This window comes from Tyto alba, unplaced genomic scaffold (genome assembly GCF_018691265.1).
Source record: "Tyto alba isolate M040663 unplaced genomic scaffold, T.alba_DEE_v4.0 Super-Scaffold_41, whole genome shotgun sequence".
Lineage (NCBI taxonomy): Eukaryota > Metazoa > Chordata > Aves > Strigiformes > Tytonidae > Tyto > Tyto alba.
In genome coordinates this window covers 9043202-9056625 of record NW_024881317.1, presented here as the reverse complement: position 1 = coordinate 9056625, position 13424 = coordinate 9043202, and the positions used below count along the sequence as shown (strand labels likewise).

Sequence of the window (13424 nt, the reverse complement as noted above, 5' to 3'; positions counted from 1 at the left end):
ATAACTGATGTATTTAGAGCTTCTAAATAGGACTTGTAAGTTTTCAAAGTGATCATGGAAGAGAAATACTGTAATCAAATTTCTTGACCCTCCAGAGCCTCAGTAAATGCTTCGTATTATTGGTGGAGGTAAGGGCAGCTGCACTGATTCTGGAGGTCCTAGAACGGAAGGGCAAGGATCAGCCTGCTCACACAGACAGTTGACATAAGGTCATTTTGAAAATGGATTCAACAAGCTTAGAGCTGGCCAGTATGTCATTACTGTATTAAACTAGTTATAACTATGTGCTCTACCCAGTAATAGATTTCATTAGTCTTCAATCAACTTAAGGCACTTCAAGTAAGAGTAGGCACTTTAAAACTAATAGCCATCCCTGTGTTCTTTATAAGTGCACAGACACACCATGAAAACATTTCTTTCCTGTGAGCCCTGGCACCTTTCTTCCCTAATAGAACAGAGAATACATGAACAGGAACCAGTGCGGATTGAACCCACTCCTCCCCCATGTCCACAGACGGTGAGATATATAGTGCTGGTATAGTACAATATCAGCATATAGCTAATACACAGAGGGACAGAGATGACATTTTCCAAACATTCATGGAGAGTCCTGCACAGCAAGACTTGGTCCTAAAACCAGGTACCTGGGACACTAACAATAATGAAAAGTTTCACTTGGAACATGTTATTTTCCCCTAAGAGAATAAACCTGAGTGCAAATGAATGTCAGGGTAAGAAACACACTAGGCAGAAGAATGGTTATGTGCAGCTCTTCTCCCTCTAACACAAGTCAACATGAAAAAAATATACTACTTACTCTTTGGTCAAAAGTGGGCAGGATTTGAGTAGAAAGCGGGCCAAGGCAGAGTCCTGGTAAATGAGCTCAGGAGGGGCAGTTGGGCTTTTTAAATTCAAGCAGCGAACAATAACATACAGAACAGCAGCAACTGCAGCTAGCTTCACCCCATCAAACACTGCCGGCAGCTCAGGGCTTTCCAACATTGCACTCATTTTGAGCCTGGAAATAAAAGCCAACATTAAAGCTTTTTCACTATACATTGGATAAGAATATCAATTGCCATGTTAAACATAAGACTGTGCTAATGATAAATTTATCAGTTCACACTGCTACAAGAATCCTAGCGTGTCAACTCAGACTAACAACTTCTAAGGTGAAAGGAAGTTTATTTTGTACTACTTTAAAAACCCTGACTAACACAAGAAATAGAAACTGGATCATCAGTTGGAAAGGAGATTTATGCCTAATCAGTGCTGCATTAGAATTGCAACAGTGTCTCAGGTGTCAGACCCTAGAGTCTGCAGACAGTCAATACTTTCAGGATCTTGGCCAAGACTATCTAGCTCAAATATAAGCCGGGTGAAAAGCCAGGCTATAAAAACACATCAGCAGCTTCAGATGTATGTTTCTTCCCAGATGTACAAGCTAGGCTTGAAAAGCAGAACTTGAAAAAACTACTGTGTTAGCCCCTCAGACTGAATTTTACAACTCCGTAAGAACAATGCTACTAACTCCTACATGTATTTAAGGCGGTCATTTTACGTACCAGTGAGTTCAGCATTTCTTTAAATTTACTGTAGTTCTGCAGTTGAAGGACTAGATTAATATCTAGTCCTTCAAGGGTTTCAGAGTAAAGGAAGCGGGGCAGGGGAGAGAATGAGAAGTCCAAAATATCCTTCCAGCTTGAAAGGAAATTTTTGAACTGATCCATCTTCTTTTGAAGATATGATTCAAATTGCTGGCTGCAGTTATTACAGTGATGTTTCCTCCATAATGAAGGGGCAGGTTTTTCCCTGGGTCTTTCCTCAGTCACATCGGTAACCCAAGTAAGATAGCAACTGATAAGACAGGTCTTACCAATGTCACTGTTTCTTCCAACTAGAAATAACTGCCAGTCCTTAGTTGACTCGTCAGTCTGGATCCACGTCCTACCTGAGTTGCCCTGTGAGGGGAGGAAAAGCAAACTGATTATTACTAATAAGGATGCATCTCTTGGCCAGAAGGGAAGAACACAAGTTTATACAGAGGTCCCATCAGACATTGCAACTGATTTGTATATTCAGTCATAACTGCTTAAACTCTGATCCATCTGCAAACCTCTTGCCTATGGAGAGATTTCAGACTAGATCAGTTGCCTATAGCACATTAATTCACCTGCAGCATGCAAATACACCTTCATGAGTACAGACAGACAAAAAGCAATAATGGAAACCAGTGCAACTCCAGAGGAAAGACAAGCTATGAACATCTGGAAGACCTCACAGTCACCATCTTTGCAAGACAGTGATATTGTCCCCAGTTACACAAGCTACCCAAATCCCTTCATATTTAAAAGGCTAGAAGTAGTGGGCTACTGTTCTTCTCAACTTTGTACAATATCTACACTGCTACTGAAGTGTGAAGCCAGCCTGTAAGAAGTTTCCTGCTACTTTTACTTAGGCTTTGCAAGGCAGCTCACTCCTACAGATGGAAGCTTGCGAACAGTCTCTGCTTGTTCCCACACTTGCTTTTTTCAGAAGTTACAACATATCACACTTCAACAAGATGGTGAGAGCCACCAGGAGGCTCAGATACAGCTACCTAATTAACACTAGTGCACATCCACCAAGGCTCCTTACAAGAATTTCATGATGCCAATAAAAGAAAAAAGAGCTTTCCACTTGTATCTGTAAAAACGTAAGCGATATTTACAGTTAGAACTTTATTCCCTACAGGCACAACAAACCAATGGGGAATTTGAGCTCCCAGGAAAAAGCTCCAGAACTGTCTGCTCTTTACCACGGCTGCTGCTTCCAACTTGGAAAACACACCAACAGGACAGGCCATACCAAAGCCTTACTCTTCTTCCTAGCAGGAAGACAAAACCTCTGAATACAGAAAGTACTTCTGCGCAGCTACACCAAAATCCCTTGGAAGAAAACAAGTCTGACATCAGCTACTGATTAACAGCATGCTAGAAAGCCACAAGCTTCTGCCACCATAACTGTCCGTTGCAGAACGGAGAGTGAGGAAAGCAGAGATATCTAATATTTTGAAAACTCTGAAGCTTTAATTTTTTCCAATTCTGAGCTTCACAGTAAAAGGGAGGGGAGTGGGCTACACAAAGCTGTTTATTTTTCTAATCAGAATATTACATTGGCATCATGTGTCTCAATGAAGAGTTCACATACAATGTTAAGCTGTAATGTTACCTCACTTCCCTACCTAGTACACTTTCACCAACACTACCACCAACTGCATAGAAGACAACAGGTAAACTACAGCAACAGCTTCTCCATGGAAGGTACAATCAGCAGAAGAGCAGCCCAGGTTCCTGAACAATCACTTACTCCAGGACAACCAGGTGCTCAAACAAATCTCCCCCAGCTGAAACTCCCAGAAGTTCTGTTGGTATCTTCCTTTCATTGTTTTATTTAGAAAATTAAGAGGCACTGAGAAAAGTTACCCAAGACTTCCCTGCCAGCTGGATTTTAAGCTGGTTTGCTGTTTGCAGCTTTCACATTATTAGTGAATTTTTAAAAAATAAAACTGGGCACAATTAGTCATTAGCATTTTGTACTAGGGACTCAATATAACTGAGTCAGCTAAGCTGTATCTCCCTGACAGTCTTCTCTCCCACATAATCTTCATATTACAAACACACCACATCTTTTCTGATACTTCTATATCTCATTTTAGTCTGTCAGTACCTTAAAGCATACTAGCTTGGAGTTACTTTCAGAAAAATCAGCTGTTGGTAGGCAGGATTATGCTTTGACCCTTGTAAACTAGTATTTTTCCATCTTAGTCTGAATACACATCTCAAATATGTGCTAGATGTTCATCTATTTGTCAGGATCTTTACCTAAAAGCTCAGATTGGTCTGTGCACGGCAAACCAAGTTGGCACTGTTGTTGCAGTTACACAGAGCTCTGCAGTGATTAAGCAATGGATCTAAATCCAAGACGACTAGACTGGTAAACTCCATGCCCTATGGATGCAGCTGTGGCACTTCAGGTACTTCCTCAAGATTCTGTTATTTCTGAAGACCTAAACATATCTGCCTCACGCAGGGCAGATCTGTAGGGGCCTTTAAAAGGTCCCTTAAGTGCAGTGGGTGGGTGACGTTGGACACAGCAGGAAGATGGTGTCTGGTATTGGACTGTTGCATACTGAAGTCCGTTCTGGTTCCATCGCTACTGCGCTTCATACTGTTTTATCAAAATTCATTCTTCATTCATCTAGGCGATTCTTACTGTAATACCACTAATACATCATGTAACCATTACAGTAATGACGACACAATAGGCAGGGTTATATAACAATTAACATCATACAATTTAATTCATTGGCTATTTTCACCTAAAATCAAATCCCCTTAAGGCACACATGGGACTTCCCCATCCTTCCACATCACCCACCAAGTGCACCCAGGGTCCTTGAGCAAAAGCAATCCCACAAATGGGTTTGCCTTTGCCTGAGGTAGGAATAACCCTGGCTGTTTTCCTCAGCATATTTTTGTACTACATGAACTTTATCCCCTTCTACAGAAGTTCTGATTTGGCAGGATCAGGCCAACTGACAGATCCTCTAGCATTAACTAACCAGATGGCTTTTGATGAATGTCTATCCCAGTGTTTGAAGGTCCCACCACGCAATTGCTCTCAATGTAGTCTTTAACAGTTCATCGTATCATTTGATTTTCCCTAAGGCTGGTGCATGATAGGGGATGTGATTTACCCACCCAATGCCATGCTTTTTGGTCTGTCTATGAGGTTGTATCAGAAATGAGTCCCATTGCCTGACTCAATTCTTTCTGGGGTGCTATGTGGCCAAAGAACTTACTTTTCAAGGCCCAGAACAGCGTTCCAGGCAGTGACATGGGGCACAACATACGTTTCCATCCATCCAGCGCTTGCTTTCACCATTGTAAGCACACGAAACTTACCTGGGCAGGTTCATGGGAGTGTAGTATCATCAATATAACTGTTAAACCTGTGTAGGTCACAGCTGAAGCCTTCAAAAGGTCCCTTCCAACCCAAACTATTCTATGATTTGAGAGCTATGCCTCTAATCACACAGGACAAATGCCTCCCTATTTATGAGCAGGGATGAGGTCACCTTGCTCCTGTTTTGTTAAACCCTCTTTGCATTGACCCAATAAACTTGTCTGTTTACAAAAAAAGGACAGATAATCACAGTGTTGAGCCAGTCAAATTTTAATCTAGAATCTCCTCTAAATGGGTCAGCATTAATACAAACAGACAAACATTTGGCCTCTTCTGTATACAGAACACTAGATTCACTTTTAGCACACTAGACAAAATTAGCAAGAGCCATTAAGTAAGTATATCACTGGAAGCAATCAAGCCTGCCTTTTCATCCTTCACAGGGTTTAAGATCCACATTAAGGAACACAAAGAAGATGAAGTGTTTGGCGCCAAGGACACTATTCTGAAGCACCTTAACAGTACCACTCTTTAAAATCATTTAAAGGCATGACAGCCCCAAAGTGACAGCCTTTTCAAGTAATATTTTTAAGTCCCATTTGTCACTGAGGACTAACTTTAAAATGAATCACTGGAAAGCAAGTGCGCAATTTGTGAAGTCTTCTCATTTGCCCCTTTCATCACAGAATAAAAAGCTGAAAATCATGTTACAGGAAGCACTTCAGCATTACTGTTAACAGAGTGCACCTCACCTGCACAAGTACAATGAAAAAACCCCCATGTCTCCCCTTTCCAGATAGGAATAGGAACAAGTACAACAGCCTATAGAGCTGCAGCAAATTCCTTATCTAGCCTTTCAAAGACACTGGGTTTTGGGAACGCTATCATCCAGATACTGGCTATGCCCCATGGAGGCACTACAGGTCTGAGACCTGTACACATTTCTGTTCCAGGTTTCCTGGGGAGGAGACTCTCCCAGAGACAGAAATCACTTTACTCTGTGACTCAATCAGGTACGCACAGGATTTGGTAGCTACCAAACATTACAGTTCCTCCACCCGTGCTGAACTGAGCCTGACTCTGCATACTGGAAAGCCAATATTAAAAAAGCAAAGACATTAAAGGAAGCCACTCCCATAGGGTCCTTCCCTCAGGCCTTTTAGCCAGCAACTGAAAGCGTGGCAGGCTTACCTCACTGTAGCATTAGAAATGCTTTGGGCTAAAGCAAAGAAGCAGCTGTATGGAACTGCCCAGACAAGAATAAGGGCAGCCTCTTCAGAAGGGGCTCCACTAGCAAGATATTTCATGCTATGTTAACATTCACTGAAGAATCCTGAAGGAATCGTGTTTCCAGGACTGGCAGTTCAATGCAGAACTCTTAGATGCCCTCCCACCAGTCAGCCTTCTGGCTCACTAGTGCTTTCAGAGCTCAGCTGGACACCCAAACACTGGAGCATGCCTGGCCAATACCGAAAGCCTTTAAAAATCCCCTTTCCTATCCTTTTACAACTTCTACCAAGTCATGTAATACCCTCTATTCCCCGCTAAAATTCTGAACAGCCGGAGAGGCTGTTTCTAAACAGATTAAGCAGACCAACTTTAACTAATTTATCAGACATTTTTTGGACTGGTTTAATTTATTTGCAGTGCCTGCTTGTGGAATAAAACTCATATCAAGTCAGCTAGACAAGAAGAAAGCAAAACACTACTTCAGAGAGTTGCACCTATGTAGATTCAGATCAAATATAAGGGTTCCCCCCATCATCCTTGAAGGGGGAAGAAGGAAGACTAATTCACTGAAGTTAGTTCTTCAGAGAATGTTTCCATCAAGTTAGTGATCTTTAGTATGAGCCAACGCTAATGACTCTTCCAAAAGATATACTGCAAAACGAGAAGTTACAGGCCTGTCACTACCAGGTAAGATATTTAGAACCACATTATGGAGAAGGGAACTTTATTAAGGAAAGGGTGGAAAGTCAGAGCACTACAAAGGTTTTTAAACAAAGCCAAGTTTTATGCCAGCATATTATTAGAGTTTTGCTCCAGGAAGTGTACACAAGTGTGTCACACTGTTGAGCTTTCAGTGGTTTTAATGCAGAGGAAAATGTTTAAAGACCATCCAAATGAAAACATACATAAGGAATATATACACATGGGAAAGACTCTCAAGCAATGTGTCTTAAAGGGAAAGGCTGCCAGACTGAGTTTTTGTAAAGCACTGGAGAACAGTCTGATATCACACAAGCTACATAAGTAGAGGAATCTGTGCAAGAGGAATAAAAATAAAAGTTTTATTGCACAGTCCCATATCCTTCCTTTTACCCAGCACCTTTAGTATAAAAGATGCTTTCATTAATACAGAAAAAAGTGTTAGGCCTAGGCTGCCAATTTATGGTCTCCAAAAAAATTACATAGATACAAGGATTTTAGGGCCACACCAATAATATGCCTCATCAGTTTAGGCAGACAAAGCAACGCATCACACCACTTATTTCAAGACTGGCATCTAACCAGCCTGAGCTTACCCCATTCAGAACCTCCCATTATTTTCAGTGGTAGCTCAGAAGAGAACGTCAGAAGCAAATGCTGAGATCTTTTTGATGTATCACTCAGTACTCCTGGCCTTTTAAAACAGCCAACTAATTCTCAGACCTCAAAGCATAGACAGTATAATTAAGAATTAGCTGAGCACTTCCAGCATTTAAGCTTAAGTTTTCAGGACATGTGGCCATGAGAGAGAAAACATAATCCTTGACAGAGTCATCAGGAGTTTTGTTGTCAATCATCTGACAGATTTTATCTCCAAATAAAAAGGACACACTGACATGTCCCATCACCCAGATGCTTAAAATGACATTATTCGGACAGCATGCAGAAGTCCTTGGTGCAAATCCCTCTGCCTTGTGCCAGAGCCAGCACCCAGGCCAGGATTTGGCTGGTTGAAGAGTATGTAAAAACAGCAGGTACTGTTTACACCATGTTCCAACAAGAATTTCTTGGCTGGTGCCTTCACTGAAATTTGACCTTTTGATCAGATCCACTACTTGGCTCATATGCTAAATTTAGAGGTACTGTGAGGATACAGGGACAAAGTTCATAGCACAAGGCACCATCAGCACAGCCAGGAAGACAGGTGTCTTAACTGGAGCTTTTTTTTTTTTCCCCCTTTTTTCCACTTTGAGAAGTCCTACACCTTCAAAGCAAAAGCCAAGCACCTAAGAAGGATGGGTATACATGTCAAGACAGCTTGCCTAAGAAAGCAGCTGAGAATAACTCTATAGCCAACAGGGCCAAAGACTCTTTAGGTCTTTTACTTCCCCAAGAAAACTAATTTACAGTCAAATAAGCCATGAATTTTACTTCCTTCCAACTACAGGAACTGCTTTTGTCTCTTCACAATATCATTTTAACTGATCAAAATGGTTCTACTGCGTAACAGACAGCTTTTGTGCACTAAGAATGTTGCTATGTAGATTCCCTGTATGTCACTATCTGGTTCCTGCTTGTCACCGATGGATTGAAAAACACTGCATTAGCTTTTATTGCACACTCCTCATGTACAAGATTAAACTAAAACAAGACAAGGCTCCGATGACTCCACAGAAATCGATTAATTGCATCTTATCTTAAAGGAAAGCCTCATGTTATTTAAGCAAACATAAGTATTTGATTACTGCACAGACTTTGGACTTTGTCACACCCTAACCACTGCCTTATGGAACTACAGGGCAGAGCTTCAGCGCCTTGTAGAAGAGGTCAAGCTTATGTTTAGGTACTGACAAAGAAAAAATACCAGCTAGCACCTTTCCAGAGTCTTAGAGCATCAGTGGGTGTCACTTGCCTACCACATAACCCTGTGTCAGTGTGCAGTATTAAAGCTCAAGGGAATAAGCTGAATAAACACACTGCAAAGAACATGCTCAGTAGTTGACAGAATGCTACTCGCATCAAACCACAAATAGCCAAGTGAGCTAATACAAACTGCATTACAGACTAAACACCACTGAAGAGGTCTGCTCTATTCCTTCACTGTATTTTGAAATACACCATTATACTGTTAAAGCCTCATTTACCCTCAGATGCAAAACCCTCCATCCCCACACAGTCACAGAGCTCAGATGGACATATCAGAGGAACAGCCCAAAATCCAAGCACATCACAGCTGTTTGCTCAGCTACAGGGTGCACAGCTGAGGAAGTGGGGAGCACACTCCACACCAGACTAGCTGCAAAGCAGTGAAAAACCACCTATCACCAAAGCACGAATTCAAACAGCTAAGAGAATTTTATTAAAGATTGGTCCAGTCCAAGCAGTCTGAAAACATCCATATCCAAACATGATCAAAAGCCGAGGTGCCACTTCACTCTGGAGTCTTCAAACACCTTTCTTATTTTTTTCCCTGACAAGCAGCTCTGCTCTACAGCAGCACAGAAGGTTTGCAGAGTCATTCTCTCAGTCTGTGACAGGCAGAAGGCTCATGCTAGAAAAGTCTAATTCACATAGTTACATTAAAAATGAAGCAACAACATTTCAGGACAGAAGAACCAAATATGAGACAGGACCTGATCAACACACAGCTACCACTACTGCAGAATAATCAGCATTCCGATAAAACTTGAGTAAGACAAAACAGGTTTTGGAGCACTACAGCAGTCACCAGTAACTCAAAGTTTGAAGAGCTACATTGACCACTTCCCTGCTGAATCTGAGTGGGAAGATAGGGATGTCAGACACATCTTAGGACGTTTTCTCCTTATCTCTTACAAGGATGTTCACTGTAAGTGACTGTGCATCTGTTTATTTCACTTAGTACAATCGTTCATATTCACATATGCCCAACCAACACTTCACAGAATGGGGTGTTCCAGTTAAGGGACAGCCAGGCTTGAACACCCTCAGCATCATCTTTCTGGAATCTGCATCTCTATGCAAAAGCATCTTTGAAGATGTAAATAAGTTTAGAAGCAGGACAAGTTGTCAAACAGTGAACCCCCCTCTAGCAGCCAGTCCCTTGTCCTATCTGACCCTTACCACAAGAAGCCCGTATTACCCTGTTTGAGTAGTCAATTCCCTGAATAGGTCTGTAGCTCAATTATTAGCAACTAATACATCGGAAGTTTCAGAAGGGTTTGGTCTTTGCAGAAGCTCAGTCCACATTAGCAGAGGAAGTTGTCATTGCCATTTTAGTCAGGCTGGACCCACGATGATGAGAAGCTCAAGTATTGCTCAACAGCAGAGCAAGTGCTAGGCAACTGCACTTCTTGGTCAATCTAGAGGTACAGATAAAAGTCTTCTATACGTTGCAAAGTCTGACACTTCCTTCCACTGCTATTACCTCTAACACTACACAGGCACAAAGATGTTTCAAGCACCTGGTTTGTACAAAACTGCTTTGTAAAGCATTTTGAATTACTGCTGCCTGATGCTCGCAGAGTAAGGCTGGCAGTCAGAAACAATCTTTATTATCAACTGATACAGCTGAAGACAAGCCCTTGGGCACACAAATCTTCCTAGAGCTAAAGGAGGCTAAGATAGCTGCCTGACTAGGTTAGCATCATTGCCACCCACATATGTTTGGAACTTTGCTTCTCCGTAAGGACAGACTGTCCTTGCACACTGAAATTAAATTAATTGTTTGGTACTGAACTCAATCAGCTGAGTTTGATCAGATTTTTTAACTGCATACAAGCTTAATCTTCGCAAGCTATTTAGGCTGAAGAAAGGCAAATACTTGCACAGAAGTTCAGTTGATCTATAGTACACATTAAGAATAGCAATTCAGGGCTGTAACACATCGTGAAATACAATCTTCCAGAGAAATTCAGAAGTGTAGATGAAGACTCCAACATACCAGCAGAAGTATGACGATTTATGCTTTTGCTGAAAAAGTCCAAAATACCAGTTTCAGGCTGGTGTCTGCACCTTTTGGCAGGAGTTACACGCAACAAAGACCCTAGCACGTACACCACTACTAGAGACTTTGCTAAATCCTGCTTAACTTAATCCAAGTTCTGGCACTGCCAGAGCTGGCAGCACAAAAGTAAGGATGAAGAGGCCAGATATACAGAGCAAGAAAGGGAGTAACAGGGCAATGCAAATCCGGAGGCATCCAGGACATTTCCAAAATCAAGTGAGGTTATACTAGAACTGCAGCTTTGAATCACTGCTCTAAAGCCACCATTTTCTACAGTACATCAAATTACATCTAAAAGAACAGATGGAATTTAGCAGATTTGGATAACCTCTCCACATCCCTGTGTCAAGGACAAATAATGTTATTCTGCCATCTTTCCTTCCCAATACCACATCCCAGAACAGTGACCATTTCAGTATGTTAATCTTTAGGTTTTCACATGACAAGTTTAATAATGCAGCTTTATGAAACACTAAGAGCTTAAGCTGCTATTCGTTCCCTGAATAGAAAAATATAGCTTTACAAGAAGAGTAGAACAAATTAATTTTTAAGTTTAGCTTCAGAAATAGTATTGCAAGATGAGAAGTTTTATCCCCCATTTCCACATCTTTTCCACCCCTAAAAAAGTCTGGCACAATCTTAGGTCATCCTCTATGCAGCTACTTCACTTAGTGACAGAGGACCTCCACTGCAAAAGCGGGAATACAACTATTTTTAAGAATAAGGCAGAAGAATAGAACTCAAACATTATCTCTTAGTTATTTTTTAATATCATTCCTGTTCTTACTCTTGACTTTGAGACCAAAACAAATGATGACTAGAATAATAAGAAAGGCTGGATGTCCACTGATCCAAGCAGAGACAAGATAATTTATTCAAACTTCTCTTGTGATACAAGAACTAAGCAAGCATCTAGGAAAGAAAAGGAAGTAGATGAACCAAACAATAACAACAGAACAACCAAAGACTAGTTGTCAATAACAAAACTCCCTGCACAGGAAATAAATATCATCAAAGAAGGTCTGAAAATAAGATATCACCAATACAAACTGCTGAACTGTGTTCTATGAACACCATATCAGTGGTGACTAGAATGTGTCCACCTAAGCAATATTACAAATATGGCTGAGCATGATAATCATTGATAAGCAAGGCATGTACAACGAACACACCGTACCAGTTAGCTGATTAATAAGCCACAAACATTTGTTACTGAAGGAGGCTCTGGTGCTGTAAAGCACCAGTCAAACAGCAATCTGTAAGAGGGAGACAAGAATCGTTAGTACTTACCAACCCAGTGACAACTGTACATCAACAATAAGAAGAACCTGTTACAAAGTCGCTGAAGAGACCTGCATGAGACTGCAACTACAGAATGCAATCCCTCCAGCCATAACTGTGGGAATAAAGCTGCTGCTAACGTACCTCTAAAAAAAGTTAGTGTCAGGTGAAGGATTTAATCAGCTGTAATACATCTACTGTGGTAGATACACCTACCCATCCTGTACTGGAGTAAATCACAAGTTATATATGAAGTTGGAGAATGGAGCAGACAGGGTCCTGTCACACAGTCTAACAAGCTGGCATCTAGTATGCATCAATAAAAGGAAATCTAAAGTTGTTGCAAAACGCTAGTAGCAGTATCAGGACCTAGGAGCATAAGTAACAGAGGAGAAGAGCCTCATTCAGGGGGAGCAGCGTGACCTGACAGCCATCAGCCAGAACCCACCTGGCTCTAACACACACAAATCCCTCAGGAACCCTGCTCCGCATCAGCTCACGACTGCTTCCCACCTCAGCCCTGACTCCCTGCGAGCACAGGCCGCTCACACCACCGCTTTTTCTCGCCCTGTGCAACCCCACACCCCCGGGAAGCGCTGGGCAAGGCCGGCAGCACACCCCGGCCGCACAGACCGAGGGGAGACGCGCCAGCCACGAACCGGCTCGCAGGTCGCCACAGCCAGGCCAGGCCGAACCCCATACCGCAGGGATACCCCCCCCCCCCACCAGAAAACAACACAGAAGGCAAGCCTGCTGCAGAGAGCAAACAGAAAGAGGGCGGCTAGGCAGGCACGAGGAGCGAGAGAAGGGAGCACCGCTTACCGCCCTGACAAACCCGGCAGCGGCCGGACGCCCCGCGCCCCCTCAGAACACCGGGAAGCAGGGAGGGAAGGAGGCCCAGCCGCCACCCCCTCAGCCTTACGGAAAGGGGCTCCCAGAACGCCGCCTCACCGCCCAGCCGGAACCCGCCGCCGCCGGCTCCCACCCGTCTTCTGCCCCAGCCCCGCTACGCGCGGCCCCTTAGCAACCGCCCTCGCCCTCCCATTGGCCGCTCCGCCGTGCCGCTCCCGCCCGACTCCGCGCGCAGATTGGCCAGAAGGCGAGCTGAGGGTGGGAGCGTGCGCCGGCCGGGCCCGCGCGGGCGTCATTGGCTGGTGGAGACGCAGTGGGGCGGGGCACTGCGGTTCTGTTGGCTCCGGCGCCTCTCAGTCAGCTGGGGGGGCGGGGCTTGGCGGCGGCCGGCGGTGGAGCGCCTGTGGGGAGAGGCAGCTGCCGCCGCCAT

At 43.2% G+C, this 13424-nt stretch overlaps 1 protein-coding gene across 3 annotated transcripts in view; it reads right to left on the bottom strand.

Moving 5' to 3' along the window:
• The window catches only part of ABHD2 (abhydrolase domain containing 2, acylglycerol lipase), a 41265-nt gene extending 28135 nt beyond the window's left edge, over positions 1–13130 (bottom strand). The window contains exons 1-3 of one of the 3 annotated variants that reach the window (XM_032994271.2): positions 13065–13130; positions 1877–1961; positions 818–1018 (exon numbers count right to left, since the gene is read on the bottom strand). In XM_032994271.2, the coding sequence (XP_032850162.1) occupies positions 818–1011 (194 nt within the window). In that variant the 5' untranslated portion in view covers positions 1012–1018; positions 1877–1961; positions 13065–13130. Of the gene's footprint in view, positions 1–817; positions 1019–1876; positions 1962–12964 lie in introns of all 3 variants that reach the window. The other 2 variants (XM_032994270.2, XM_032994272.2) reach the window with 2 other exon arrangements.
• Positions 13131–13424: the final 294 nt, after the last annotated feature.